The following is a 27,758-nucleotide window of genomic DNA, read 5'->3' as shown; positions in this document are numbered from 1 at the left end:
TGAAAAAGTTCACTTTTTTCAACTTTATTGACATGGATACATGTGGATTGCCATGTGGATAGCATGCCAACATTTAATTATTTTTTTAATTTTAAAAATATTTAAAAATATATATTTTTAATTTTTAAAAATAATTTTTAGATTTTTTTTATTTTTAAAATTTTAAATATGAATTAAAAGCTTATATGTTATTTAATGTATATGTCACTTCAGCAAAGTAAAAAAAAAGTTAACTTTTGCATCCACTTTGGGTTGATTTGACAAAAAAAAAGTTTAAAGGTTAAAAAAAGACAAAAAAAATTAAATAGAAGGCTAAAATGATTTTTTTATAAAATTAAAAACCAAATAAATTATTATACATTAGGAAAGTGAGGAAGAATAGTTGCAATAACTTTGCAAAACAAATGCATCCACCAAGTGTATTTCTTTAGGGTAAACTACATAGATAGTAACTTAATTATGAAAAAATTCATTTTAAGCATTCAAAATAAAAAGGTTTATAATTTAAACACCCACATAGATAGTTCAATCATTTTGACCACTTCTGTCAAAATCATAAACGGCGTGCTGACATGGTAGTTAAAGAATTGATATAATAAAAAATTTAACCATCAACTTTTCCATCTATTTTGTTAACTGCTAGGTCAGCTTGCCATTTGTAATTTTAACGGGAGTGAACAAAATATAAAATGAGTGCTTGAATTATAATTTTTTTTTGAGTGTCTAGAATATATATATATTTATAATTAGGTAATTATTTATGTAGTTTATTTATTTTTAATGTTGAGAAGAAAATGGGGCATGATATTATTGTTAATGTGAGTTGGTTAAGAATGAATTAGTTAATGGTGGGTTAGGTAGGGATGACGGCAAGGTGGAAAGGGAACATGATTATGGCGGAATTAAATTATTTAAATACAAATTTTAATATTAGAATTCCACATCAATTTTCAAAGTCTTTTTTTCTTTGTTTATTTATTTTTATTAATTCAATTCAATACATTTAAGGCCAATTGCATTCCTCTTTCTATTGTTTCATAATTATATTTATTAAACAGTCAGATTATTAGTTTAATTATAAAACTCTAATTTCATCTTAACAATACTTTCTTTCCACAAGCTTAACAATACATTTTTTTTTCTTTTATATAGGAAAAGTTTCTTCGGAGTTGTTTGTAATTATACATTTACGAAGGTTTGCATTTACACTCTATAATTCTAACAAAATGGTGAGAATTTAGATAATTATACAGGTAATTACAATAACTGTATAATAAATTAATTTTCATAATAATAGTATTTTAATTTTAAAATTTATTTTTAAAAAATATTTATATGTTATTTTATTAATCTCGTTTAAATAATTTGAAATTTTTATTAATAAGAGATTTTTTGCCATATATTTTGAACTGCAGAATATTTTTACTAAATTACATAGTATTTATTATAAATTATTTAGCATAATGATAAATTTAACTCCTAGAGTTTACCTATTTTATCACTTTGGCTCTTAACCTTTAAAGTTTAGTCAAATTATTTTCTTTTGGATAAAAAAAACCTAACGTAATTGCCAAAATTTTAATGGTATTGATATGGCACTGTGTGGCAATCGACACATAATTCATAAAAAAATAAAAATTCAGAAATTTTTTAAATAGTTCATAAAATGTTTTAAAAAATTATCTATGTTAACAATGAAGTGTGTCTAGGCTACCACGCGAGTTGCCATGTTAATGCTATCAAATTTTTAATAGTTCAATAGTTTTTTTTGTCCAAAAAAAGAGAGTAATTTGATTAAAATTTAAAGGTTAAGGGCTAAAGTGATCCAAAAAAAAAAAAAAGAATAAGAGCCAACATGACAAAAAAAAGTAAACATTAGGAGCTAAATTTATCATTATGCCTATTGTTTAATAAATTTTAAATAAATTACATAATATTTATTATTAAGTATATCTATACTTGGATGATGAGCAAAGATAATGAAAATGAGTGCAATAATGCCATAGTAATTAAATAAGATTGCGATGTTTATTTTTTCTGTTAAAATTATTAGTAATTATATTGCCAAATGTTTTTTTTACTAACATATTACATATGATAATTTAATTTAAGTTTTGTTTAGTTAGTAAATTTTTTAGAATTTAAAATTATGTATACAATTATAATTTATACTACAAAATATAATATAGAAAATTACGATCTAATTACAACCAAACATATCTAAAGAATTAGAATCGAGGATGTAATTACTACCATCATAATTACACTTTAAAGCAATTTGCACTAATATCCAAGCACACCCTTATTTATTTAATTTTTAAATGCAAGACTTCATTAAAAAAAAATAGAACAGAAAGACCACCAAAAGAACCAACAAGATCGAGGGAGAACTAAACTCGAAGCCGACAGGCTTACCCTATACCCCGTTCCTGAGTGCCTCGAAGTCTTCGGACAACATTTGTAGCATGAATATCTAAAATAGGAGAGAGGATATCCCAAGTGAAATGATTTGCATATAATAGGGCAGCCTAAGCTAGAGCATAAATCGCATGTCGGGGTTTCCAAAGGAAGGAAGGACAATTTCTCGAATTAGGACTTCGGCATTAAACAATTGTGTACCAGCACAGCAAAATCCGAGCGATCAACATTTGAAGAGGTTAAAGCATGAGCTGCTTCCTTGTAATCGAACTCAACAAGTATACTGTCAAAATTCATAGATTTCAGCGAAGAAAGAACTTCTCTTATGGCCAAAAGCTCAGCCATTCGAGGCTAAAAAACAACAAGAAAAGAACTCGGTTATCCCTTAAAAACAGTCCTTTTGGATCCTGGACCATTGCGGCAAAATTAGATGTGCTGGCTTTGCTTCAACACTGCTGCATCAGTGTTGCATTTAATCCGTTAACCGTTCGGTGGCACCCAATGACTAGTAGGAACATTATTGTGGAGAGGGGGATTTGCAAGTGTTGGCACGGATTGGTTGGATTAATCGAATCAAGATCCGATTATCTAACCTACTTACTATGTTTGTTGCACCGAGATGTAAAAAGTTGAGATATTTTTAAAATAAATTCTCCAATCCAAAATCCTTTACTTATCTATTTTAATTTTAAATTTAATTGAAACTCAATAAAATTACTAGAGATTAAAACTCTCAAACTAAAAATTTAGATAGATTAATTTAAATTTTCTTTTTGGGTGAAAAAAATTGATTTTTTTAGAATCATAATTCGATTCAACTCAATTTAATTTTTTTACATAAATAATATAAAAACAAAAAATTACGAAAATGGGACAAGTAAAAGTTTATTGACAAAAATAGGCAAACTCAACGGTTCCCGCTGATGCCGCCTGATACATTGGCTGCACCACCTCACTTTCCCCCTAATCATGTGGCCATCATTAGTTTAAATAAAAAAAAAAAAGAATTTTTTGTTGTCACCATTGTGTCAGGCAACACCGGTATTTATTTTTGAAAAAATATCCAAAGAAAGGATTAGAAAAAAATATTTTTTAATGGTGTCGCCAGTGTGTTAGGTGGCACCAGCAAGATTTTTAAACATTTTATTTTACTTGGTAAAAGAATTGAAAAATCAAAAGAAAAAATCTGTAAAGCAAAAAAAGTAAGGGACATATGATTGTCTGATCACTTTCGCGACAAGTCGTCAGACCGATATAACCATAATTCTTCATAATTTTTTTTCCATTAAAAATAATTTCATAATTAAAAGAAAATATTACGAAATACATAGTCGACTTATACTCTTCCATGCAAAGTGTTTAATCTTGAGTGGCAGTTAATTTGGAATTCCAAATTTGTTGCCAAGGCCCATATACCACAACATAATGCATCATTGGCGTTTTCGTTTGTATGGCAAAAGCGTATCCGGACTTAACGTTGTAGATGCCGTTCCTAGTATGGTGCCAAATTAGTTGGTTGCATGGTTTAGACGTTGCAATAGGCAGGTTCAAAACTCTACTAGCATCATGAGGAACCCGATTAATCCCTTCAACTAGCTGCTCATTCCATTGCATCCCCTTTTCGTGCAAAAACTCGCTAACTTTCTTCAGTTCTACGCTATCCAAGGGATCCGAAACAACATAGAAATTCTCATCATCAGGTAGGTATGGATCATTAAAAACTTGAATATCATTCCCATTACCAAACCTCCATTGGGCCCCTTTAATAATAATTGATTTGCCACATGTATGCTCTACTAGACGAACAAAGGGCTGCTGCCCTTGGTTGAATCATTGAACCCACCTCTGGAAAAATATTTAGCCTTCAAAATTTTACCACAAACAGAGTTGGGGTTCATTGTAAACCTTCAGCATTGCTTGCAAAGCATGTCATTGAAACAATTCAAGTTTTAAAAACTCATTCTCCCGATTTTTTTTTTTTGCACATCAAGTCTATCTCAAAACATCTAAGGAATCCCTTTATTCTCATAGGATTCCAAACCCTACCAAAAAGAATTCATCATACGTTGCAAAGCTTCACACGTACCCAGCGAAAGGAGAAAAAGGCTCATGCAATACACCAGTAAAACTTGCGCAACAGTACATCTTCAAAATCGCTTCCTTCCCTAGTCTAAAAAGAAGTTTACTATCCCAACTAAAAATTCTTTTACTTACCCTCTCTTAGATGAAAGAAAAAAATGCTTTTTGTTGCGTCCGAAAAGAGAGGGCAACCCCTAGTAGTTACTGTAATCGAAAGAGGAGAGCACCCCCAAAATCAAGTGAACCTCTTCATGTTCAAGCTAGACATAATCCTCGATTTGTTGAAATTTATTGCTTGCCCGATGCCAAGATATTTTTAATAGTCTTGGTGTTCAAATTCTCTCGCTTAACAAAAAAGAAAAGAAAGCTATCGTCCCAAAAAAATAGGTGATGACATGCACGAGTATTTAAGATGATTATGAAAGAAAATTATATTATAAATCTTAAAAAATATATATTATAAAAAAAATTATACATATTAAACAGAAAATTATATTATTTAATTTACATGTTATAAAATTGTTGTAATATATTTATTTATAAAAAAATTATAATCAAGTATGGATATAACTTATTTATGTGTCTATGCTATATATTATAAAAATAATATAATTAATTCATAATAAAATGTTATAATTTTTTTATCATAATTTATTTGTAAAAAATAGTTTTTTTAAAATTATAAAAAAATCATATTATTTATAAGAATTATTATGAAAGTTTTTGACAATTTATAATAAAGATTACATATTATGAACTTAATATTATTTTTTACTTAATTTACATATTATAAAAAAGATTTAAGCTAGCATAAGTCTTAGTTTATATAAGATTTTATAATTAGAGTATTTAGATTGTAACTCAAATATTATAAGGTTGATGTTAATTATGCAAATAAAAAAGATCTTCTTGCATCATATCGTAGGGTATAATATCATTTAAGAGAATGGTGCCAGACATAAGTACAATAGATAGCTCACAAACTCTTTAATTTGAGACATTTGAAGCTTCAAAATGTGGTTGAGAAGACATTTGATGTTCTAAAAAAATATTTCTCATATCAATATCACCTTAGCATAGCATAAAAGTCAAAGTTAATCGTACTAGTATATTGCATATTTCATACCTTGGATTATAAGGGAAATTGAGATAATCCATACTTTGTAGAGTACATGAAAGGAGATCTTCATAATTATAATTATGCGAGTTCAAATTCAAATGATGATGAACTCAATCAAGTATCAACATATGATAATAAGTGTTGACACCATTTTTTTGATAAAACGGGGTCGACTTGGATTTTGAAAATAAAACGAAAATGGGAGTCGCCACCAATCTTTTTTACTTAGGTCTGATCGGATCACATTATAATTAAATTATTTTAATAAAAATTTAAATTTATTAAAATGATAATTTTTGGTCTTATAAAATCCAAAAGACGGGTTCGGGAGTCGGTTACGCACGAGGAAGGGTTAGCACCCTCGACACGCCCAAAATTGGTACCTTGTTGATTAATTAGTGTCTTAATATAAAAAATGTGTAAAGATTTTAAAATACGATCATTGTATTAAAAAAACTTGTATAAATCGAATTAGCTGTTAAGACCCTCTCATTTCGGAGATAGAAAATATCATACCCAATGAGTTAGGGCATGATATTTCACCTCATCAAAAAATGAGCTTGTCCAAAAACTTGTGCAATAAAATTTAAATGGATATTCAATTGTTTAAGTCAGATGAAAAAATCACAGCCCAATACGTTAGAGCACAACTTCTCAAAATTCTAAACATTGAATATTGCCTTTATTAATTTTAGAAAAATCCCCATCTCGAGAAAACAACATGTCATATCCAATGCGTTAGGACACAATGTATTGAATTCCCGATAATGAGATTTTTATGTTTTTTTGATTAAAGAGCATTCTCGATTATTTAGATTCAACGAAGAAAATTGGAACTCAATACGTTAGGGTTCAATCCTCTCGAAGATCCCAAATACCGAGTATTGCCTTTATTTTCAAAATTTTCTCTTTTTTACAAATTTGGGTAAAAATTATATATGACGGAATAACAATTATGATAATGTAAGTAAAAATAATACGAGCAATAACAAAAATAAACAAATAAAAAGGTCAAATTAATAACATGCAAAATAACAAGTGTAAGCAAATAAAATTAAAACATTCTTTTAAAATAATAAAACATAAATAAATAAATAAAAGAGATGAACAAAATTATAAAAATATAAAGTATGTATATATATATGGTTAAATCTAAAATTAAATGGTATAAATGAGTAAATAATAGTAATAATAAAACAAGGTTAAAAGATATTTAAACTTAGATAAATAAATAGAATAGAAATATAATAATAATAATAATATAAAAATAACAGCATCATATAGTAATATAGTGAGGAATAAATAAATAAACTGAATTAATTAATAAAATAAAAAAAACACAAGAGGACTAATTTGAATTTTAAGACAAAGATTCAGGGTAAAATCAAAATAAAATGCAAGGGAGGGACCAATCTGAACGCGCGCATAACATGGGGGGACTGAAAAGGCAATTTCACCTTTCCCCCAAAACGCCATTGTTTCAGCAAGGACCATACTGAATTCATAGAAAAATCACGGGGTAAGATTTAAAAAATAAAAATCTTTGATTGGAAAACATTAAAAAAGCGGAAGGGTTAAAAGTGCAATTAGCCATTCATTGAAAACACGCGGATCCCCCTGGAGCGGGTCGGGTCGCACGCGGGTCACGCAAAACGGCGTCATTTTAGCGTTAAAAAACCCTGAACGAAATGGTGTCGTTTCGAAGCAATATAAAAACTAAAATTTTCAAAAAAAAATACTCATTTCCTCTTATTTTCCAGGAAAAACGCCCTCATTCTCTCTCGGCCCCTCTCTCTAGTCTGGCCTAGGTCCGACTGAAGGCTCCGGTGCACCTTCGCCGTAGCTCCACCGTAAGCGGCGGTCGGAGGTGTAAAAATCGGCCTTTCTTATCCCTGTTTAGAGCTCGTCTCTCCTAGAACCCGAATTCGAAGCTAAATCCTTTGAAAGGTGAGTATTTCCTCCATTCTTTTCCTTTTTTATTTCCGTATGCAAAATGAAAAAATAAAAAATGAAATAGAAAGATAAAAAAAAAAGCGAATCACCTTGAAATTACCTCTATGTTTTTTTATTTGTTTTTTATCTTTGTAAAAAAAAGTCCTTTTTACAATCTATTCTAGTGGCTTTTATAGCCACTGATACATCCTTTTATCACGTTTTTCTGCTACTATTTTTACTTTGCTTGCAGGTATCCTTTTGGTTCTTCTTTTGCAGGCGTTGGGGGGTCAACGGAGCAGGGTTTTGCTGTTTTGGTGCAACCATACCTCGAATGGTGTGCACGCTGACACCGTACATAGAAGTAGTAGCGCAAAGGAAAGGAGGGAACCCTAGGGTTTCTTGATGCTGTTTAGTCTTTTGGGCCTCATTGGGCCGTTTAGGGTTTTAAAATTTGGGCTGTGTATCTGGATTGGATTTGTCTGGGGTCTCTTATTTTTGGTTTAATTGGGCCCCAAGCGAAATATGGGCTTTACAACTACCCCTCTTTGCTCATTCTCGTGTAACAAGAACAGAACAAAGACTAAGAAAGATCAATTGTGCCCGATCTCGTCGATTCTTGACTTATTCTGGTGCTTCTCTTCTTCAAGTAGCTTTGTTCCAGTCCACTGTGTCTTGTTGCTTCAATCCACTCTGCTGCAACTTTAGGGGGACAAGATTTGTGGTTTTAGTCTGCTCCACTGCAATGTTAGGGAGATAAGACTTATTGCTTCAACCTACTCCACTGCGACCTCAAGGAGATAATGTTTGATATGATAAGATTTAATCTGACCCTCTACAACTTTAAAGGTATAGGATTCATCGTTTTAATCTGCCCCACTGCAACTTCAAGGAGATAGGATTAGTAGCTTCAGTCTGCTCCACTGCAACTTCAGGGAGATAAGACTTGTATCTTCAATCTGCTCCACTGCAACTTCAAGGAAATGTGATTTGTTTTCGATCTGTTTCACTGCCAGTACAGGAAGACAAGATCTACGATCTTCAACCTACTCCACTGCTGCTCATGGAGATAGGACTAGTGGCTTAAATCTACTTCCCTATTGCCTTAGAAAGATAAGATTCGCCATCTTCGATCTGCTCCACTTCTGCTCAGGGAGACAGGATCTGCAATCTTCAACCTACTCCACTACTGCTCAGGGAGATAGGACCAGTTTTCGATCTGCTTCACTGCCAGTACAGGAAGGCAAGATCTACAATCTTCAACCTACTCCGCTGTTGCTCAAGGAGATAGGACTAGTGGCTTAAATCTGTTTCCCTACTACCTTGAGAAGATAAGATTCGCCATCTTCGATTTGCTCCATTACTGCTTAGGGAGACAGGATCTGCAATTTTCAACCTACTCCATTGCCGCTCAGGGAGATAGGACCAGTAGCTTAAATCTACTTCCATACTGCCTTGGGAAGATAAGATTCGCCATCTTCGGTATGTTCCACTACTGCTTAGGGAGATAGGATCTGCAATCTTCAACCTACTCCACTGCTGCTTAGGGAGATAGGACCAGTTTTTGATCTGCTTCATTACCAGTACAAAAAGACAAGATCTACAATCTTCAACCTACTCAGGGAGATGGGACTTGATATGATGACTTCAATCCATCCCACTACAACTTTAGGGGTATGGGTAACTTCATTAATTTGTTCTCTGGGGAACATGACCTGCAAAATCCATTTCATGGACCTATTTATGCCTAGTGTTTAGGATGTCATGATTAGAATTAATCAAATGCTCCTAACTAGATATGTATGATATTTGTAAATTGTCATGAGAATGATCCCTTTTTAATACTTAGGTTGTCATTACTCACTGTTCATCAAGGTTCTATCACTGATGCCTTCTTGTTCAGCCAGTATCTTCAACAGAAAAACCAAAGAAATGGTCGCAACTTATACTATTCTTTCTCAGATGCTTCCTACCCTTAAGTTGGTTAGTTCTAAACAATAGCCCTGTTTCAGGTCATCGTACTTATTTAGAAACCTTTTAGAGTAATATACAGAACTCTTTCTGTTTGAATATTATCAGTCCATTAATCATCATTTCAATAAAAATGCTTGAAAAAGATTATCACAATGGACAAGATGAAATTTTGTTAGGAGCAAAGCTCGAAATGAATAGATTAATCAAGATAACAAATTTTGCTAGAATACGAAATGAGAATATATTAATCAAGATGGCATATTTTGCCAAAAAAACGAATAAAATAAAAATAGGTGTCCCAAATATCGTAGCATGAGCTTCTCTGCCCCAAACTTTTTGAGGACCCTTTTGAACTTGATATGTATTTAGAAGTCCTAGAAGACTTTGATGATGCCCCAAGAGGTAGCATCTCTCATTCTTGCTAATTTAGAGAGGACAAGGCTACCGCATGCCCCACCTTCGATCAAAACTTGAATTGCCCATTCCTGGGTTTTTAATTCAAAACCCCTTTGGTCTCAAGATGCCCTTTGCGGGTTTTCACCTTAGCCTCTCCTTTTTTTCCTTCCTTTTCTTTTTCTTTTTTTTTTCTTTTTTATGAAACATTCCTTGATTGAATCTGAACTCGTAGGATTAGGCAAGTCCTTGTTATCTCTTCTGGCCAAAATCAACGCTTCTCCAGATAAGGCCTTCCATATAAGGTCATTTCCAGTTGATATCCACTTTCTTCTGAAATCCTTTTATATGAGGAGGATCTTCTTCGATGCTAGGTCCCCCTCATGGAATTCTCTAGGGCGAACCTTCTTTGGTGAGCTCGCATAATTTTCTTTTGGTATATTTGACCATGACGGATAACTTTGAACATTTCTCTTCAATCGGGATCGGATCCAAAAAAACTCGAAGAGAAAGAATCTCGACTTTAATTAGCAAAACCGCAATAAGCCAAAGTAAAAGGCGTTTCCCTGGTAAGGTTTTTTTTACGCCGTTCATCTTGGGGCGATATGATGTTAATCTTGAACAGACTGCAAACTTCTGATGTTGTGCGGTTGTTCAAATTCAATGTATTGTCTGATATGATCCTTTTGGCATTCCAAACCAACATATGATTTCTTTTTCAAGAATTAGATAATCGTCAACTTTTTGACATCGACATATGAAGCAACTTCTACCCACTTAGTGAGGTAATCAACGACCATAAAGATGAATTGATAATCGCCAAAAACCTTAGGCGAGATCGACCCAATGACATCTGTGCCCTACATAGAGAAAAGCCATGGCTTCCATTGATTCTTTGTAAGGTAGGATCTTGTTCTTCCATCTTTAACAGATCAGGAGATAAGCTACAGTTTCAATTATCTTCAAAGTCCTGAGGTACATCTGGACACATATCCTGCTCAAAAGGAGATTCTGAGTCAACAGCAGTGTCGTTCATATCATTGATATCTAGAGACCTGTTATAGGGACGAAAGTAGATCCAAAGAATAAAAGAATCTAAGAATATTTATCTGTATAATATGATTATGAATGAAATGGAAATAATAAAAGAATATTTGCTCGAAGTGAGAAACAAAGATGCATTTTATTGAAATAAAGATATTGAACATAAGACAATCTCACAAAAGGATTCTTATTGCTCTTAGGCTTAAATCAATAAGTGTGTTTTGGACATTACTCCAAATTAGCTCTAAAAGGTACAGGGATCTCTTCCACAGTCCCATTGTTCAAAACACTCCCAAGTGTGTAAGGGCAAGTGCTTGATAAATTCTTTTCCTCGGCCTCCTCTTCAGATACGGCATTAGCATTCAAAATCCCCAACATTCCTTTCAGGCCTTTGACTTCTTTAAAGAATTCCAACTCTTTATTATCCATTAGGCTTTGTACTAGAGCTTTGAATTCAGCGCACTCCTAGATTTCATGGCCTTCTTTAGCTTGGAACTCACAGTAGCTCATCATCCCTTTTGGTCTCTTCTCTGAATTCTAAATAATTAACTCCATGTCTATCATTTGTTTCAAAACCCATTTCAGTGGGGTTTTTACTTTTGCAACATTAGTTTTGGTTTTCTTCCCTCCATTCTTAATTATCGCGTCATTCTCAATTATCGCGTTTACCCCTAGGTCTAGATGACTAAGCAGCGGATTTCCTGCCACATTAGGTCCTGATGGATCGTCAAACTTCATGATGTCCATCTTGATGAACCTTGCAACTAACTTTTTAAATGTAGTGTAGTTTCAATTGAGTACCCTGTTATTCTCGCGTGGTATTCACATTGGGCATTCGCATCATACCATTTTGAGAACGGAGGTTGCATGGGTTCTGAGTAGAACGGAGCTACTATATGTGCATCAAACAGTTTCTGATACAACTCTTTATACATCATTAGGATGGGTGTGAATTGGAGTCTTTCTATGTTTAGCCTCGAGTTTGATTCTTGCCTTGAGGGGCCTTGATAGCTAGCAGCTACCGTCCTTGGCTGGCCTACAGTGAATGATTTGGAATACCCTTTATTATACAAGCTCAAATTGCTCACTTCATTTTTTTTATTATTTGGGTTGATCTTTTGACGCTTTCCCTTGTATCTATCTTTCCACTTCTTATGGAGTTTTCAATCATCTCGCCAAACATTACCATATCTGAGAAGCTCATGGTAGCGCTTCCTAACATGTGGCCATACCGTAGTTTCTTTCTCCAGAAGAGGTGGCTGAACTTGTGTCGCTACCTCTCTCCATCTTTAGGCATATTCCTGAAGCTATCACTTTGCTTCTTTTTCATGTTCTGCAGTGTAATTCTATTAGGTGCCAAGTCTGTCACATGGCCATATTGCTTCATGAAAGCCTGTGCCAAGTCCTTCTATGAGTGGATATTGGCAAGGGTCAATTGGTTGTACCATTTGACAGCCGACCCGATCAGACTATCTTGGAAGTAATAAATTAACAGTTGATCGTTATCAACATATCCTGTCATTCTTCGACAGAACATCGTGATGTGAGCTTCAGGACAACTAGTCCCATTATATTTTTCGAATTCTGGAGCCTTGAATTTCGGCAGGAGTACTAGATCCGGGACCAAAATTAGATCCTTGGCGTCAACCCTACAATGGTAATCATCATTCTCTATTGCTTTGAGTTTTTCTTCCAACCACATGTACTGATCTTCGAGTTGCTTTTGCAGTTCTACCTTTACTTTTTCTATTTTTGCTATTTCGTCTAAATCATGGAACTACATGATTGGTTGGATCGTTCCTCGAATTGGAACCTGAGCTTGTAGTGTAGTTCATTGGTGCCGAGGTACCAGCTTGATATCGTTGGGGTCTATTAGTAGCGGGAGCCCCTTGTAGATGCGCGTCGGGTTGGGCCTGGACGCTTATTGGGGTAAAACCTAGAGGATAAGTAGGGTCTTCATTATCATCCCCAGAATTGACTACAGGGCTCTTCCATTTATCATTCCCTCCAGCCAATAGCTGCGCTAACTGGCTCATCAAACTCCTTTGGGATTCTTACATGTCTTGTTGAATTTTAGCTAGTTGTTCTTGTATCTAATCTTGCATCTCTTTTTGTAATTGTTCTAATCTTTCTACTCTTTAATCTATTTATTTAGTCTTGAGATGGGTACCGTAGCGATATTCGGTTGGTTGACTCTTGCTGGTTTCTAGATTAACTGAAATAACCTCATTTAATTAGGGTATTTTTGTAGAGTTTAATGCATATGATGCAATGAAATGTAATGCAGATGAATGGAATGAATGCAAAAAGAGGCGTTGATTTTGATTCAATTCTATTAGAACAGCTTTACTAGAAAACAAATCTCTTTACATAAAACGGATGGTTACATATACGGCCTTGCCCTAATACTCAAAGTGGAGACATCAATCCTTTTCCTCATATCTGAATGTTAAGATCGAATCTCATGAACTTTCTAAATGGGTGCCTCTTCTATCTCCCTGTTTGATCCGAGTCGTGCCCCACTGGTCATTCGTCCTCATGATGCTCGTTGGTTCCTTTAAGAAAGTTGGAACGTTGGTAGCTATCGAATAATCTTCGTCAATTTGAATCCTCTAGCAATGAAGCACGGTCGTATACTCATTCTTCCATCGTTTCGCTTTCTCAGACCATATTAGGACGACTGTATTATTTTCCATTTTACCAAGAAATCTATTTTCTATGACAAGCTCTCTATTTAGTAACTGAACGTGAATCAACACCTTTTTTCTATGCTGAAAAAGTAATGCAATCATAACCAAAACAAAACGAATCAGGTTAGTACAAAACAAAAGCAAGCAAGAAAGAAACAAATTGAGCGCCTACTCGGGAGATCACATGGGTTTTGGTGTAATTATTCCTAAGGTGGGCAATTAGGGCTTACTATATGCAATTTGGCTCTAAAGTAAGGGTACCTGAACCGGTAGATTCCTCGATCTTCACCCATTATAGGCTCATACGGACTGGGTTTAGTTCAGGGGAATACATTTCCCTATGGCTACACGGAGATGAAAATCTCACGAAGGCATAGGTACGGATGTATCCCGAAAGCGATCCGTTATCCTGCACAGAGGTGAAGACCTCATGAAGGAAATAGCTTCTCACTCCCACTTAAAAGGGCAAGACTGAGCGATTATGTAAATGCAATATGCAAAAACTATATCGAGACTTAAACAAATAAATCAGACATACAAAACGATGCAGACTACGGAAATGAAGTGCAACGAAAGGATCGTAAATTTAAATCAAATTATCGACTTTCGACAAAAAGACAAGAAATAATCAACTCGTGGCTTGACTCTCTTATTGTCCCCAGTGGAGTCGCCAAGCTGTTGACACCATTTTTTGATAAAACGGGGTGGACTTGGATTTTGAAAATAAAATGAAAATGGGAGTCGCCACCAATCTCTTTTACTTAGGTGTGATCAGATCACCTTATAATTAAATCATTTTAATAAAAATTTAAATTTATTAAAATGATAATTTTTGGTCTTATAAAATCCAGAAGACGGGTTCGAGAGTCGGTTACGCACGAGGAAGGGTTAGCACCCTTGACACGCCCAAAATTGGTACCTTGTTGATTAATTAGTGTCTTAATATAAAAAATGTGTAAAGATTTTAAAATACGATCCTTGTATTAAAAAAACTTGTATAAATTGAATTAGTCGTTAAGACCCTCTCATTTCGGAGACAGAAAATATCATACCTAATGAGTTAGGGCATAATATTTCACCTCCTAAAAAAATGAGCTTGTCCAAAAACTCGTGCAATAAAATTTAAAAGTGTTGACACCATTTTTTGACAAAACGGGGTCGACTTGGGTTTTGAAAAATGAAACGGGAGTCGCCACCAATCCTTTTTAATGAGGTGTGATTGGATCACCTCGAAAAGTGGTTGTTTTTAATAAACGGTTTGATTTTATTAAAACAACGATTTTGGTCCACGAAATTCAGAAAAACAGGTTCGGGAGTCGGTTATATACAAGGAAGGATTAGCACCCTCGTAATGCCCAAAATTGGTACCTAGTTGATTAGTTAATGTCTTAATGTTAAAAATTGAAACATTGAAGAATTTTAAAAATACGATCCTTATATTATAATGTTAAAAATTTTCGGGAAAATGAGGCATATTTCACGTTAATCGAGGAAGAGAATCATATCCAGTAAGTTAGGACACAATGTCTCGAATTCTCGATGCGCGAATGAATGCCAGAAATTTAAAAGGTATTTAGCTATCTCGGATTTAAAAAAAGGGATCACGACCAGTAAGTTAGGACACGATCTTTTTTATTCCCTAGATCATTTAAAACTTGAGTTTGAAAAGATTCACGTATTTAGATTTATTGTGAAAATCGAAACCCAGTAAGTTAGGGTACGACTTTTTCAAATCTAAACACGAAATTTTGTTTAGTCAAAAATCATAATTTATGCGTTGAATAAAAATAATCTAACACTAAATAGTAGAAATAAAACACGATGTTAATGCTCGCAACAAAACAATATTGAATACGATGATGTAAAAATAACACGAGTAATAGCAACGAAAATAAGATAAACAAAAATTACAAATCAATAACATATGAAATAGCAATGTAAACAAGCAAATAAAATTAAAGCATTCCTTCAAATCAAAAATGAAATAAATAAATAAATAAAATTATAAAAGTAAAGATACATATGTGTGTGCATAAAATTATGAAAATATGAAAAAATCTATGTGCGTAAAAATATATGTAAGTATGTATGTATATATATATTATATGAAAATATAAATACAAATATATAAATGAGCATATAAATTATAAAATATAAAAGTATGTATATGAATATATATAAAAATGGTAAAAATAAAAATAAAAATACATACAAGTATACATGCATATTCGTGGAAGTAAAAATATGTATAGATCTATATAGATACTTGTGTAAATCATAGAAATATATATAAAATATACATATGTTAATGTATAAATCAAAGATATGCACATATATATATAACAAAAACTAAAACTAAAAAGTATAAATGAGTAAATAATAATAAGGGACAATAGTAACAAATTTATTAATTAAAAAAATGGAAATAACCGAAATGTCAACAAAAAAAGGCAAATTGAATTTTAAAACAAACTTCAGGGTTTAAATCTGTAAATAAACCAAAGGAATGGTGCATGACTGAAAAGAGGCGCGCTTAAAGAATGAGGACCGATCGCACAATATCCCTATTCCTTACACGCATCATTTTGCGCAGGACTAGATTGGAATAGATGCGAAAAAATGGGGTTAAATTGAAAATACTAAAAAAGGACAGAATGACCGGATTGAAGCCGAGCATAAAAGCGGAGGAATCCGCAACGCAAATAACCCATTCGGTCTTGAAACGCGCGGATCCTCTGCTAAACGGGTTGGGTCACGGGTCGGCCTCCCCAAAACGACGTCGTTTTGCGTCTGGGGAAGCCACCCAAAACGCTGCCGTTTCAGCTCTTCATTTAAGTCCCCTTTTTATTTTTTTGTTCATTTATTCCCCCCATTAAAAAAATCTGCAGCACCCTCTCAAATGCCCTCCAACGATCGGCCTCCCACCGCCGTTCGCTCATCTGCCACACCGCCACCAAATCGACGGCCGACGAAGCGCGATAACGGGCTTTTAAAGCCCTCTTTCTGGTAAGTTTCTCCTTTTCTCACCCTTTTTATATTTTCGCTAAATAAAAATAAAAATAAAAACAGTGATGAAAATAAAAAAAGGAAAGATTGAAATAAAAAAAAACTTGGAAACACCTTGAATCTCTTTTTTTTTTTTATTTTTTTCCGTTTAATATCTATTTTTTGTTACAAAAATCCCCCATTACAGTGATGAAGCCCCCCCTTTTCAGATCTGTGCTTGGCTTTTATATAGCCAAAGAGAAAAAAATAAAGAAAAATCAAAAGACCTATTGTCTATATTGCTTTTTCTATTTTCTGTCTCTGTTTCTTTTCGTGTTTGCAGGTATTGATGGAGACGTGCGGCGCGGGTCAAAGGCAGGTGGGGGTGGCCGATGGGACGTGCGGCAGAAGAGACCTGAAGGCCCTAGGTACGGCGCCTAGGGTTTTTCTTTCTTTTCTTTACTGAAAATAGTTTAGGTTTGGGCCATTTGGGGTTGTTAGGGTTTTTTTATTATTGGGCCATTTTGGGTCTGTTGTTTTTGGGTTTAATTTTAGCTTGTTAGGCTGGGGTATTTTGGGTTAATGGGCCTCGGGCAAATTTGGGCTTGTACAAAAAGGATATTCAATTGTTTAAGTCAGATGAAAAAATCGCAGCTCAATACGTTAGGGCACAACTTCTCAAAATTCTAAACATTGAATATTGCCTTTATTATTTTTAGAAAAATCCTCATCTCGAGAAAACAACGTGTCATATCCAATGCGTTAGGACGCAACGTATTGAATTCCCGATAATGAGCTTTTTATGTTTTTTTGATTAAAGAGCATTCTCGATTATTTAAATTCAACGAAGAAAATTGGAACCCAATACGTTAGGGCTCAATCCTCTCAAAGATCCCAAATATCGAGTATTGCCTTTATTTTCAAAATTTTCTCTTTTTTACGAATTTGGGTAAAAATTATATATGACGGAATAACAATTATGATAATGTAAGTAAAAATAATACGAGCAATAACAAAAATGAACAAATAAAAAGGTCAAATTAATAACATGCAAAATAACAAGTGTAAGCAAATAAAATTAAAACATTCTTTTAAAATAATAATAAAACATAAAAAAATAAATAAATAAAAGAGATGATCAAAATTATAAAAATATAAAGTATGTATATATATATGGTTAAATCTAAAATTAAAAGGTATAAATGAGTAAATAATAGTAATAATAATAATAAAACAAGGTTAAAAGATATTTAAACTTAGATAAATAAATAGAATAAAAATATAATAATAATAATAATAATATAAAAATAACAGCATCATATAATAATATAGTGAGGAATAAATAAATAAACCGAATTAATTAATAAAATAACAAAATAACATAAGAGGACTAATTTGAATTTTAAGACAAAGATTCGGGGTAAAATCAAAATAAAACGCAAGGGAGGGACCAATCTGAACGCGCGCATAACGTGGGGGGACTGAAAAGGCAATTTCACCTTTCCCTCAAAATGACATCGTTTCAGCAAGGACCAAACTGAATTCATAGAAAAATCACAGGGTAAGATTTAAAAAATAAAAAACTTTGATTGGAAAACATTAAAAAAGCGGAAGGGCTAAAAGTGCAATTAGCCATTCATTGAAAACACATGAATCCCCCTGGAGCCGGTCGGGTCGCACGCGGGTCGCGCAAAACGGCGCCATTTTAATGTTAAAAAACCCTAAACGAAAGGGTGTCGTTTCGCCGTAGTATAAAAACTAAAATTTTCAGAAAAAATGCTCATTTCCTCTTTTTTTTCTAGGAAAAACGCCCTCATTCTCTCTCGACCCCTCTCTCTAGTCTGGCCTAGGTCCGAGTAAAGGCTCCGGCGCACCTCCGCCGTAGCTCCGCCGCAAGCGGCGGCCGAAGGTGCAAAAATCGGCCTTTCTTATCCCCGTTTGGAGCTCGTCTCTCCTAGAACCCGGATTTGAGGCTAAATCCTTTGAAAGGTGAGTATTTCCTTCCTTCTTTTCCTTTTTTTATTTCCATATGCAAAATGAAAAAATAAAAAAATGAAATAGAAAGATTAAAAAAAAAAGCGAATCACATTGAAATTACCTTTGTGTTTTTTTATTTATTTTTTATCTTTGTAAAAAAAAGGTCCTTTTTACAATCTGTTCTAGTGGCTTTTATAGCCACTGATACATCCTTTTATCACGTTTTTCTGCTACTGTTTTTGCTTTGCTTGTAGGTATCCTTTTGGTTCTTCTTTTGCAGGCGTTGGGGGGTCAACAGAGCAGGGTTTTGCTGTTTTGGTGCAACCGGGGGCTACCTCGAGTGGTGTGCACGCTGACACCACACATGGAGGCAGTGACGCAAAGGAAAGGAGGGAACCCTAGGGTTCCCTCATGCTGTTTAGTCTTTTGGGCTCCATTGAGCCGTTTAGGGTTTTAAAATTTGGGATGTGTATCTGGATTGGATTTGTCTGGGGTCTCTTATTTTTTGTCTAATTGGGCCCCGGGCGAAATATGGACTTTACAATAAGAAATATATGTTAAATATTAAAGAGGGAATAACTCAACAAATATGAACTAGAACAATTAGATAAAATTGCAAATGATATTTATTTTTCTTGCTATTTTTTTAGACTAACATAATGATATGATTTTATTGTGTTAGTTGTTGAAAAATTATTTTTATCATCCTAATAATATTTTATAGCGATTAATATTTTTAAAAATATAAATTATGTAAATATCTAATTTAAGGAATTGCAATTCTATGTAATTGCAATAAACTTTCATTCAATTCCTCTTTAAAGGATATCTATGTCCAATAGATATTAGAATACAAGTACAAGTATAATCCTCAGGATATATTTTTAAAAAAATTAAACATACCCATATTATACACACTGAGATAACATAAAGTTTGGCTTGTCATAATGCTGTTGAATAAGGTATAGTCACAACAAAATAAAATAATCTGTACATCGGGAAAAAAACATTTAATATTGGTATGAAGAAGTTTATTGTTCTTCACAGTTGATTTGTGTATAAATAACTGTGAAAGTTCATGTCAAAGTTCAAGCTGAAAGCTCAAGCTAATCTAATGCGGTTAATCAGATGGTTGCATTGAAAGACTGAATCCAGGTCAATATCTAAATATGAAGTTTGATTGCTCAAAATGTTAGAGAATAATGAAATTTAACTTGAAGCCAGATTTAAATGTACCGGAAAAAAACTTGAAACCGGATCGAGTCTTTCTGTCAACTTGCTTATTGTACTTCTTTTTCAACTGCTGCTTCACCTACCTGAATATCTTTGCAGTTGGGTGACACCCCTTGTGTCGTGTTCTCATCAATGCATTTCGGATTTGGGAGCTGTTGGTTCCTCAACAGATTATAATCTGCCTTCATCCGAAGCATTGGAATCGCGGTCTAAATCCGTTGACTCGTGTTGTTGTGATTCAGACAAACTTGATGATTGATAAAATGGTGATGAACAACCAGAGCCATGGAAATTCGTCCTTTTGCTGTCGTCGTCCTTCATCTGTCGTGCATACACTTCTAAATTGAATCCAGCTGGGTTTCTCCCACCAAATGCAACATCCAGCTTATCCAAATCAAAAATTTCTTCAATTACTTTCAGGCTCTTTGGATCATCAGAATAGACAAATTTCATTTTCTTGTATGTCTTAGTCTCAAGGAATGGCTTCACTATCTGCCAGGGTTTCAATCCATTAAATCCATAAGAATATCACGTAAAACCAATGAACATGTCAAAACCATCAAAACCAGGGACAAAAATGTATGACAAACAAACAGAATATAGGTTTCTTTTATGTTACTTGGACTTGGGTGTAAATAATGGATACGAGTATTTGTCTAATTCGGATATGATCAAAATTTTCTAAATTTTTCCAATGAATTTGGATGGTTCTTGCAAGCAATATCCCCGTACCCATGAGTTGGACACAAGTTTCAGACACAATTACTTTAAGAAAAATGAACTCAAAGTAACATAGCATCTAATTACTTTCTCCAAATTTAACGAACTTAATGCGTTATGTAAACACACAACATAGAGCGTACTAAGTATCTCCTCTATGCTAGCACTCTGCCATTTCTCATGTATGGTGGGGTAAAATCGAACCAAGCTGATTTCATGCTGTAAGAAACTCCAGCTTGACTAGAATTTGAAGATCAAAACTTGGTTTGAGCTCAATCGAGTTTCAATTTTAAGGCTTGAGCTCAATTTCAGATAATCAAACTGCTCGAGCTCACTTGACTAGTCTCATTTCAATTCAAGCATAATTGAGCTTGAATTCAAGTTCAAATTGAAAATTTCAAAACTAATTAAAAAGAAAATGCTTGATTAGGTTCATGAACTACTTGAGTCAAGCAGTAGAATACCCATTCAGCTTGCTTGATAGCTCGAGCTTGATTGGACAATGACCTAGTCGACTTTTAAATTTTTCTTCAAGCTAAACCCAAAGAGCTTGTGAGCACCAGTGTCTCACTTACAACTTTAATCTAGCTAATCTTCGTCAAACAAATGTATATGTCATGGCTGTGTCCATATCATTTACAAGATAATTATAGAATTATATAAGATATACATATCATATCACCTATTTGATTAAAATGATAGTTCATCATAATATTTTAACTTGAAATGAAAATATGAAATGAGGATAAGAAAGACAACATACCGTCCAAAAAGATTCAAATATTTTTGGGGGATTATAGAGAATTCCTATGCCCAGTCTCTCTGGATAGTGGTCTTGCAAGATACGAGCAGTTTCCCGAGTCACCTTAACAGATATACTTGTCATTGCCCACCCTTGGAAATCAACAAGCCAAACCATCTGCTCTTGATCTTGGACCAGATTCATTATAGCATTTTCTATGCAATAAACCAAGTATTTGATCTGCCCCACTGGTGAGTTTGTATTCTGAAAACAGAGAACTTGTCCAAATTCATTGATATAAAGAAAAACTAGAATAGTAATATATGAGAAGCCGGATAATTCATTGAACAAATACCTGGAGACCAGGTCTCATGACAAGAACAGGCCTCCCAAGTTTGTCACAGTAATTAGCTCTGTAAACTTTTCCCGTCTCAGCTTCTTGAGCAATATCTTCCTACAAGCATAACAAAACGTTGTCTCAGCAAGATACTGATCTAAGCCAAAATTCACTACTAAGAGGGAACATGTACAGCCAAAAATATTTCAATCTCACAGCTACCCATTAATTATAGTTACAAAGATATCCATTTGTAAAACAATTCTAATTTCAACCCTCACCACCCAAGGGTATGGCATGGAAAGGCTGTAAAATATCCATATCATAAGAAGTAGAGAGGAACAGTAGTAGAACTAAAAGCCATCTATGTTAGTCAGCCTTGGGTGTAAGTGTTGAACAAGTATGCATCCGACACAAGTATGTTCAAGTTTTTGAACAAGTATGCATCCGACACAAGTATGTTCAAGTTTTTCTATATTTTCCTTGTATTTGGAAGAACCTCGGAAGGTCATATCCTCATAGCCAAGACTGTATATGCATTAGATATGGGCAATTGAAGAGTTGGGGCAATATAGCCATCCATGCATCCCTTATATAGTGTGACAATTGAACAGCTCAATCAAGCAACACACAATCTTTAAATAACTTAGTTAGCAGAGGTAGTGTGTGACTTTGTGATGCTTAAGAAATCCAAATTTCATTAAAAAATGTTCAGTTGGAAATAATAGAATGCAAACCCATCGGATTGCCTCTGGCTTGTATTGAAGTCTCCACTTCAATGTTTCTTTTAACATTTTGCTCGCCTTCTTTGTATTCCAGTTCCTTGCTCTCAGGAATCTTAAAATAGATGCATCTGAACAAAGGACTGGTAGTTTGTCAACTACTGGGCCAATTAGTTTCCTAACATCATCAATCTGAAGTGAAAGGAGTCAATTAGTTGGAGATCATTCAGCTCAATTAAAATTTTGCAGTCAACCATTTCGTTGTAAACAAAGTTTAAGATAATACAAAGTACATTATTGGAAAACGAATAGAATAAAAAAAATGATCATAGCTTATGAAACATCCCAGTGCACCGTCTTGGTTTACAGCATCATGAAAAAGTTGATGGGAATATTTAAACACTTATCTCTATAGCTTACATGCAATTCCAACTTAAATCTGACATGTACTAGCCTCATTGATGTTCACATAATTATCTAGTGGGAAAAGACCTAATATGTTGTTATATAATTATAGGTTTAGTTGTCACTGTTGTTCGTTTTTCTTTCTTCACTATCATATTATAATTCTGTACCCCATAAGGAAACATAAAGAATGCATTAAAACTACTACTAGCACAACAAGTCATGAGTTGAGCGATTTAAGCTTTCCGTCCTTCTGGCTTTCCATATGATAAGAATGTGTTGTGACATCTAACTTTGTGTTGGAAGCAAGAGATGATATTGTGATTCAATCAAAAATGTCATTCTCCATATTCCTGCCAAAAATTGTATGTAACCTAGGTTTACATTCTTTAAATATAACTTGTCATCATTGAAGATTAATATATGGAGATTCTAAAGGCTCAAAGATTCTTACATGTAGACCTTTTGAGGCTCTATCACCTCAACAAAGTGATGTGTATTTTTATTTCAGAGTCGATTGCTTTTGACTACTAAGGCACTGACCTAGCATACTCAAAACCCCCCATAAAATTTATATGGCTTCGACTCTTCTTTTTTCTTAAAGCAACCGTGTCCAACACTTGTATCCAACACATATCTGAACAAGGATATAGGGATATAATCCTCTGAAGACTCACCAAATAAATCGAATCTTGGAATAATATTGAAATACCTGTGCCTTATGCATTACTCATGTCCAATACAAAACTGAGTCCAAGTAACATAGCATAGAAGTACTACTGTATGTTAAATTGAAATCATTTGAAAAATATGCATATTAAAAAGGCATGCTATGTTGATTTCATAGTTTTTTCACCTCTTTCTTTGGAATAATAACTTGATATACCCTATTTTTGTTTTTGTTGCTATTGAACCTTTGAAGGCACAAGGATACTAGACAGCTACATGGATGGTTTCACTAGTATGCTTAAAGCTTCTACATGACAAGTGATTATTAGTTCATGAAATAAAACAAGTAAGAATTTCTTATTGCTTTCCATTTTGAACCCTCCAACTTGAGATAATAGCAGAAGACAAGTCCATCCATATCACTAGAAGAACATGGAAGCCTTCATTTTCTTATCAATAGTAGCTAAATGATAAAGCAAAAGTCTTAATATGGTTACTCATCCAGTGACTCTTTTAATCAATCCACGATATAGTCAATTTTGTTTCAAGACTCCGGCTAGTAAAATGTACCTTTGCTTGTTGGTCTACAGGGGACAAAGACTTATCGCTGGCACCTCGTTTCAATTGTATAGATGACATTTTCAGAAGTTTACAAAGCTCAGCTGGTCAAAATGGCAGAATAGAACCTATAACCTGAAGTATGTAGTGGTAGAATATATGGCCTTCAGAAAGAGTTCAAATCCCAAAACATAAAAATTCATTTAGACCTCAAAGCTGAATAAGGACCAACCAATGTCATAATCAAACAATTGTAACCATTTTATTACTCAGAAAACTCTAATAGCAGATATCAAAAACTAATTATTAGAAAAAGAAAACCATCGATACTGTGTCCTAATATCTGATAAATGATTGAGAAAGACCATCAGGTTGAGGGTTCTACATGGTCTAGACATCTGAAACTGCATATTACTTCAAATTTACATATAAAGTTATTATACTTATTCATCCTTCTATTTCATGTGTTTTTCAATTTAATTCCACATAACAGACTATAATCTCACATAATCACCAATAGAAAATATCCATGTGGAGTTTGGAGTTTGAACAGTGTAATCCCTTTTCAATTAGTCAAAATATAAACTGTAATGTTGCACAATCAGAATTCTAAATTTATTAATTCCATTCCTCCCAACTATAGCATGTCAAAAAAGTCCATGTTTAACAGAAAAATACATAACAAAGAACAGGGGATAGGGAAGGACCAACAAATATAACATAATTAAGAGAAACAAATATAATCATTCTATCTGTGGGAAAAGAGAAACAAATATAACATAATTAAGACTTCAACTTAGCCAATATAAGGAAGTTCTAAATCTATAAAGATCTAATAAAATTAGGAACAGTTGATTCAGGTGGAAAAACACTATCTACCATCAAATGTTGTAAAATGTCTCATCTCATTAGCTTCAAGCTGATGTGAACTTCTCTGTATTAATCATGGCGATCACAGCCAATTTAAGGATTACAATAACCAGCTTTTGATACCCAAAAATGAAAAACAAAAAATTGAGTTAAATTTGGAAAGGAAGTTCTGTATACTTCCAAAGCTCATTGTGAAGTGAATTACCCAAGTTTGCTCTAGTTTCTTTTAAAAGGGGACAGAAGTCTCAGCAAAGGGAGCAAGAATCAGTTGGAAGGCCATTTTTGCCTGCCAAAATCAGAGGGAGGCCCAGGACTGAAAGACTTACTATAACGGAGTCAGGCCTCAAATCATTAGAAAGCTTTGGACAATTCTAATAAATGCTGGATCATTGAGGGTAGCCTGGATAAGCAACTAGATACTGTAGAGCAAAGATAACTGGCAGATCACTGCACGGGGTCATAATAGCTGGAATCAGAAGAACTACTCCAACTCAGTCAGTTGAGGCTCACCATGGGTTCAGACAGGAAAATGGGAACACTAAGTGGCCTTTCCTAGGAGACACATATTCAACTGCAACAGTCTGGAATGAGATCTGACCAAGGAGTGGGAAGGTGGCATGGCACAGGCTACTATGGTTCAAATTTCATGGCCCTAGACACTCGCCACTTACCTGGATGACATTGAAGAATACACTCCCAACACAAGACATGATAGCTTCATGGGGGAATGCCAGTGAATGAGACGTGTCTTCTCTGCAAACAGGAAAATGAATTCAGAGATCACCTATTTTTTTGGTCTATGAGTGCTGGGCCAACGCAAATTCAGAAAAGAGTAGCAGGTTGAGAAGAAGAGTTAAGGCGATCTATGAGTAAGCCAAAGGGCAAGTTGTTGATCTCCGCTATCCTTCAAATTGCCTGGTATGCTTTGGTATACATGGTGTGGCAAGAAAGGAAAAAAAGAACAGACTACAAGCATATTGAAAAGACGGGCAAGCTTATTAGAACTAATCAGGAAAATTACATCCATGCAGTTGTAGGAGAATAGCCAAAGACCCTGTTAATTAAGACCTCCTTAAAGCTTGGGGTCTAAATTCTACCATTCTGTAAAGCTCATGTACACTTTTTGCAGCTTCTCTGCGTCTTGGATGATTAGAATTCATCTACTTATTCAAAAGAAAAAAAAAAGGACACTCTAAAAGAAACATATAAATCTGTTATCCTTCTTTTGTGTTTTAGAAAATAAAAGAAAAATCCATATGGTATTATACATAAAACCAAAAACAAGTTTCTTTTTCCCTGAACCACAGCTGTTAAAATTAAGCATTTGAATGACAATAATCTTCTACCAATTTACCCTTAAAAGGACTTTTAGCCAAAGATAGGTTTTGCCACCTGGCTCCAATAAACCTAACAATCAAACTTTCGTTTAATAGTTTAGCCCTCACATATGAAAAACTTGCACCAAAACTTGGGATTCAAAGTATTGCCATCAAAAAACAATGAAAACCTCTGGTTTCTAATGTGCTTTATAATTTATCCCTCAAAAATAATCTTCATACCTTCCATTTGAGTGTTCCTTTAGATTCACCGGAATTCCTTTTATAGCCTCCTTAAAGTGAAGCTTATTAATACCCAACAATGCCTTAACAATCCTCTATCATTATCAATCTCCATTATTTCCAGCTTTAAAGTTCCTCAATTCTGAATTTTCATGAAAAATCACCTACAATTTATATCTCTTCAATACTTCCTCACTCAAACCCACAAAACCAATTATGGCAAAGTTTGGGAACAATGTGCTTATTCTTTTCTTCAGATTATAAAATAAAAACAAAAAAGGCCAAAATTCTTTCCTTCAAGAATTGTCAAAGTAGAAAGATCTCAACCTTTTCAATTATTTAATTCCCATATGAAAATTTTATTTTATTTTCCTTAAAATGTTGCAACTTTAGGATATGATTACGATCTTCCAATGAAAAAAGATAAGATTTAAAAGAATCCCACGAAAATTATATCGAATTACGATCTGGTAATAAATAAATCATAAAAAACTAAAAGCTTTTGAAACCAGAAATTCACCTCCGGAAGCTTGTTCCTTAGCAAGCCTGGCTTATTTGATCAATGAATTTGGCATCACAAATAATCATTCCTGTACCAAAGAGGAAAAAAAACACATAAAAAACAAAACATTCAAATAATAAAAGAAGAAAGAAGAAAGAAAACCCCAGAAATAATATCCAATGAAACAGAATAATCTTACACAAACCAGAGAAAAAAATGGATGAAGCAGGTGTAACTCATTTGAGACAAGAACAATAAGAAACAGTAAAGAAGATCAAAACCAGAAATAAAAAACAAAACAAAAAAGACAAGACAAGAAGCTTACCTGCATGGAAACAAACGAAACGTTTGTAGGAGAAAAAAAGTGAAAAAGAAATAAGAATAAATAATAATAATAAAAGGGGGGAGAAATAGGTATGGAATTTTTTACCAGAGGGTGAGGAGGTTCGGTTGGGTGAAAGTGATACGTGGCGCACTGGACCTTGGCTTACGCCCGAGATTCGAGAGGACCAAGACGTTGAACCATAGGGCGCCGTTGTTTTCCTACGAGTACTGCACGTGTTTGAGCCGTTCTTCAAGCCATGCATGCAATGAAATGCAAAATATCAATTGCTATAAACATCCCATCCTATTTGGTTATTTTCAGTATAAAATAATTCTTTTTAAAAAAGTTAAATTAATAGAGTTCGATTTTTTTTAAAATTTAGATTATTTTGAGTAACAATAAAATAGCTTCTTCTTTTTTAAGTTTTGGAACCAACTCAAAGATTAATTTAATAGGGTTTTCAATAATTTAATAGGTTTTTCAATTTATCAGTAATTTTTTTTA

At 33.8% G+C, this 27,758-nt stretch overlaps 1 protein-coding gene across 8 annotated transcripts; it reads right to left on the bottom strand.

Annotated features, from left to right (window-relative positions):
* Window positions 1–19,538: 19,538 nt before the first annotated feature.
* LOC107937577 (phosphatidylinositol transfer protein 3) lies at window positions 19,539–27,320 on the bottom strand. Of its 8 annotated transcripts, none has more exons than XM_041109168.1 (8): window positions 27,255–27,301; window positions 26,948–27,017; window positions 25,540–25,621; window positions 24,011–24,133; window positions 22,382–22,558; window positions 21,663–21,761; window positions 21,329–21,571; window positions 19,539–20,337 (listed from the first exon to the last, which is right to left on the bottom strand). In XM_041109168.1, the coding sequence occupies exons 4-8, from the start codon at window positions 24,077–24,079 to the stop codon at window positions 20,017–20,019; spliced, it is 909 nt and encodes a 302-aa protein (XP_040965102.1). In that variant the 5' UTR covers window positions 24,080–24,133; window positions 25,540–25,621; window positions 26,948–27,017; window positions 27,255–27,301; the 3' UTR covers window positions 19,539–20,016. The 8 variants fall into 8 exon arrangements, with proteins under 8 accessions (XP_040965102.1, XP_040965101.1, XP_016725971.1 ...); XM_041109167.1 differs by lacking the exon at window positions 27,255–27,301 and adding an exon at window positions 27,129–27,238; XM_016870482.2 differs by lacking the exon at window positions 25,540–25,621 and having other exon boundaries at window positions 27,255–27,320.
* Window positions 27,321–27,758: the final 438 nt, after the last annotated feature.

The sequence above is a fragment of the Gossypium hirsutum genome, chromosome D13 (genome assembly GCF_007990345.1).
Source record: "Gossypium hirsutum isolate 1008001.06 chromosome D13, Gossypium_hirsutum_v2.1, whole genome shotgun sequence".
Taxonomy (NCBI): Eukaryota; Viridiplantae; Streptophyta; class Magnoliopsida; order Malvales; family Malvaceae; genus Gossypium; species Gossypium hirsutum.
This window is presented reverse-complemented; position numbering and strand designations above follow the sequence as displayed.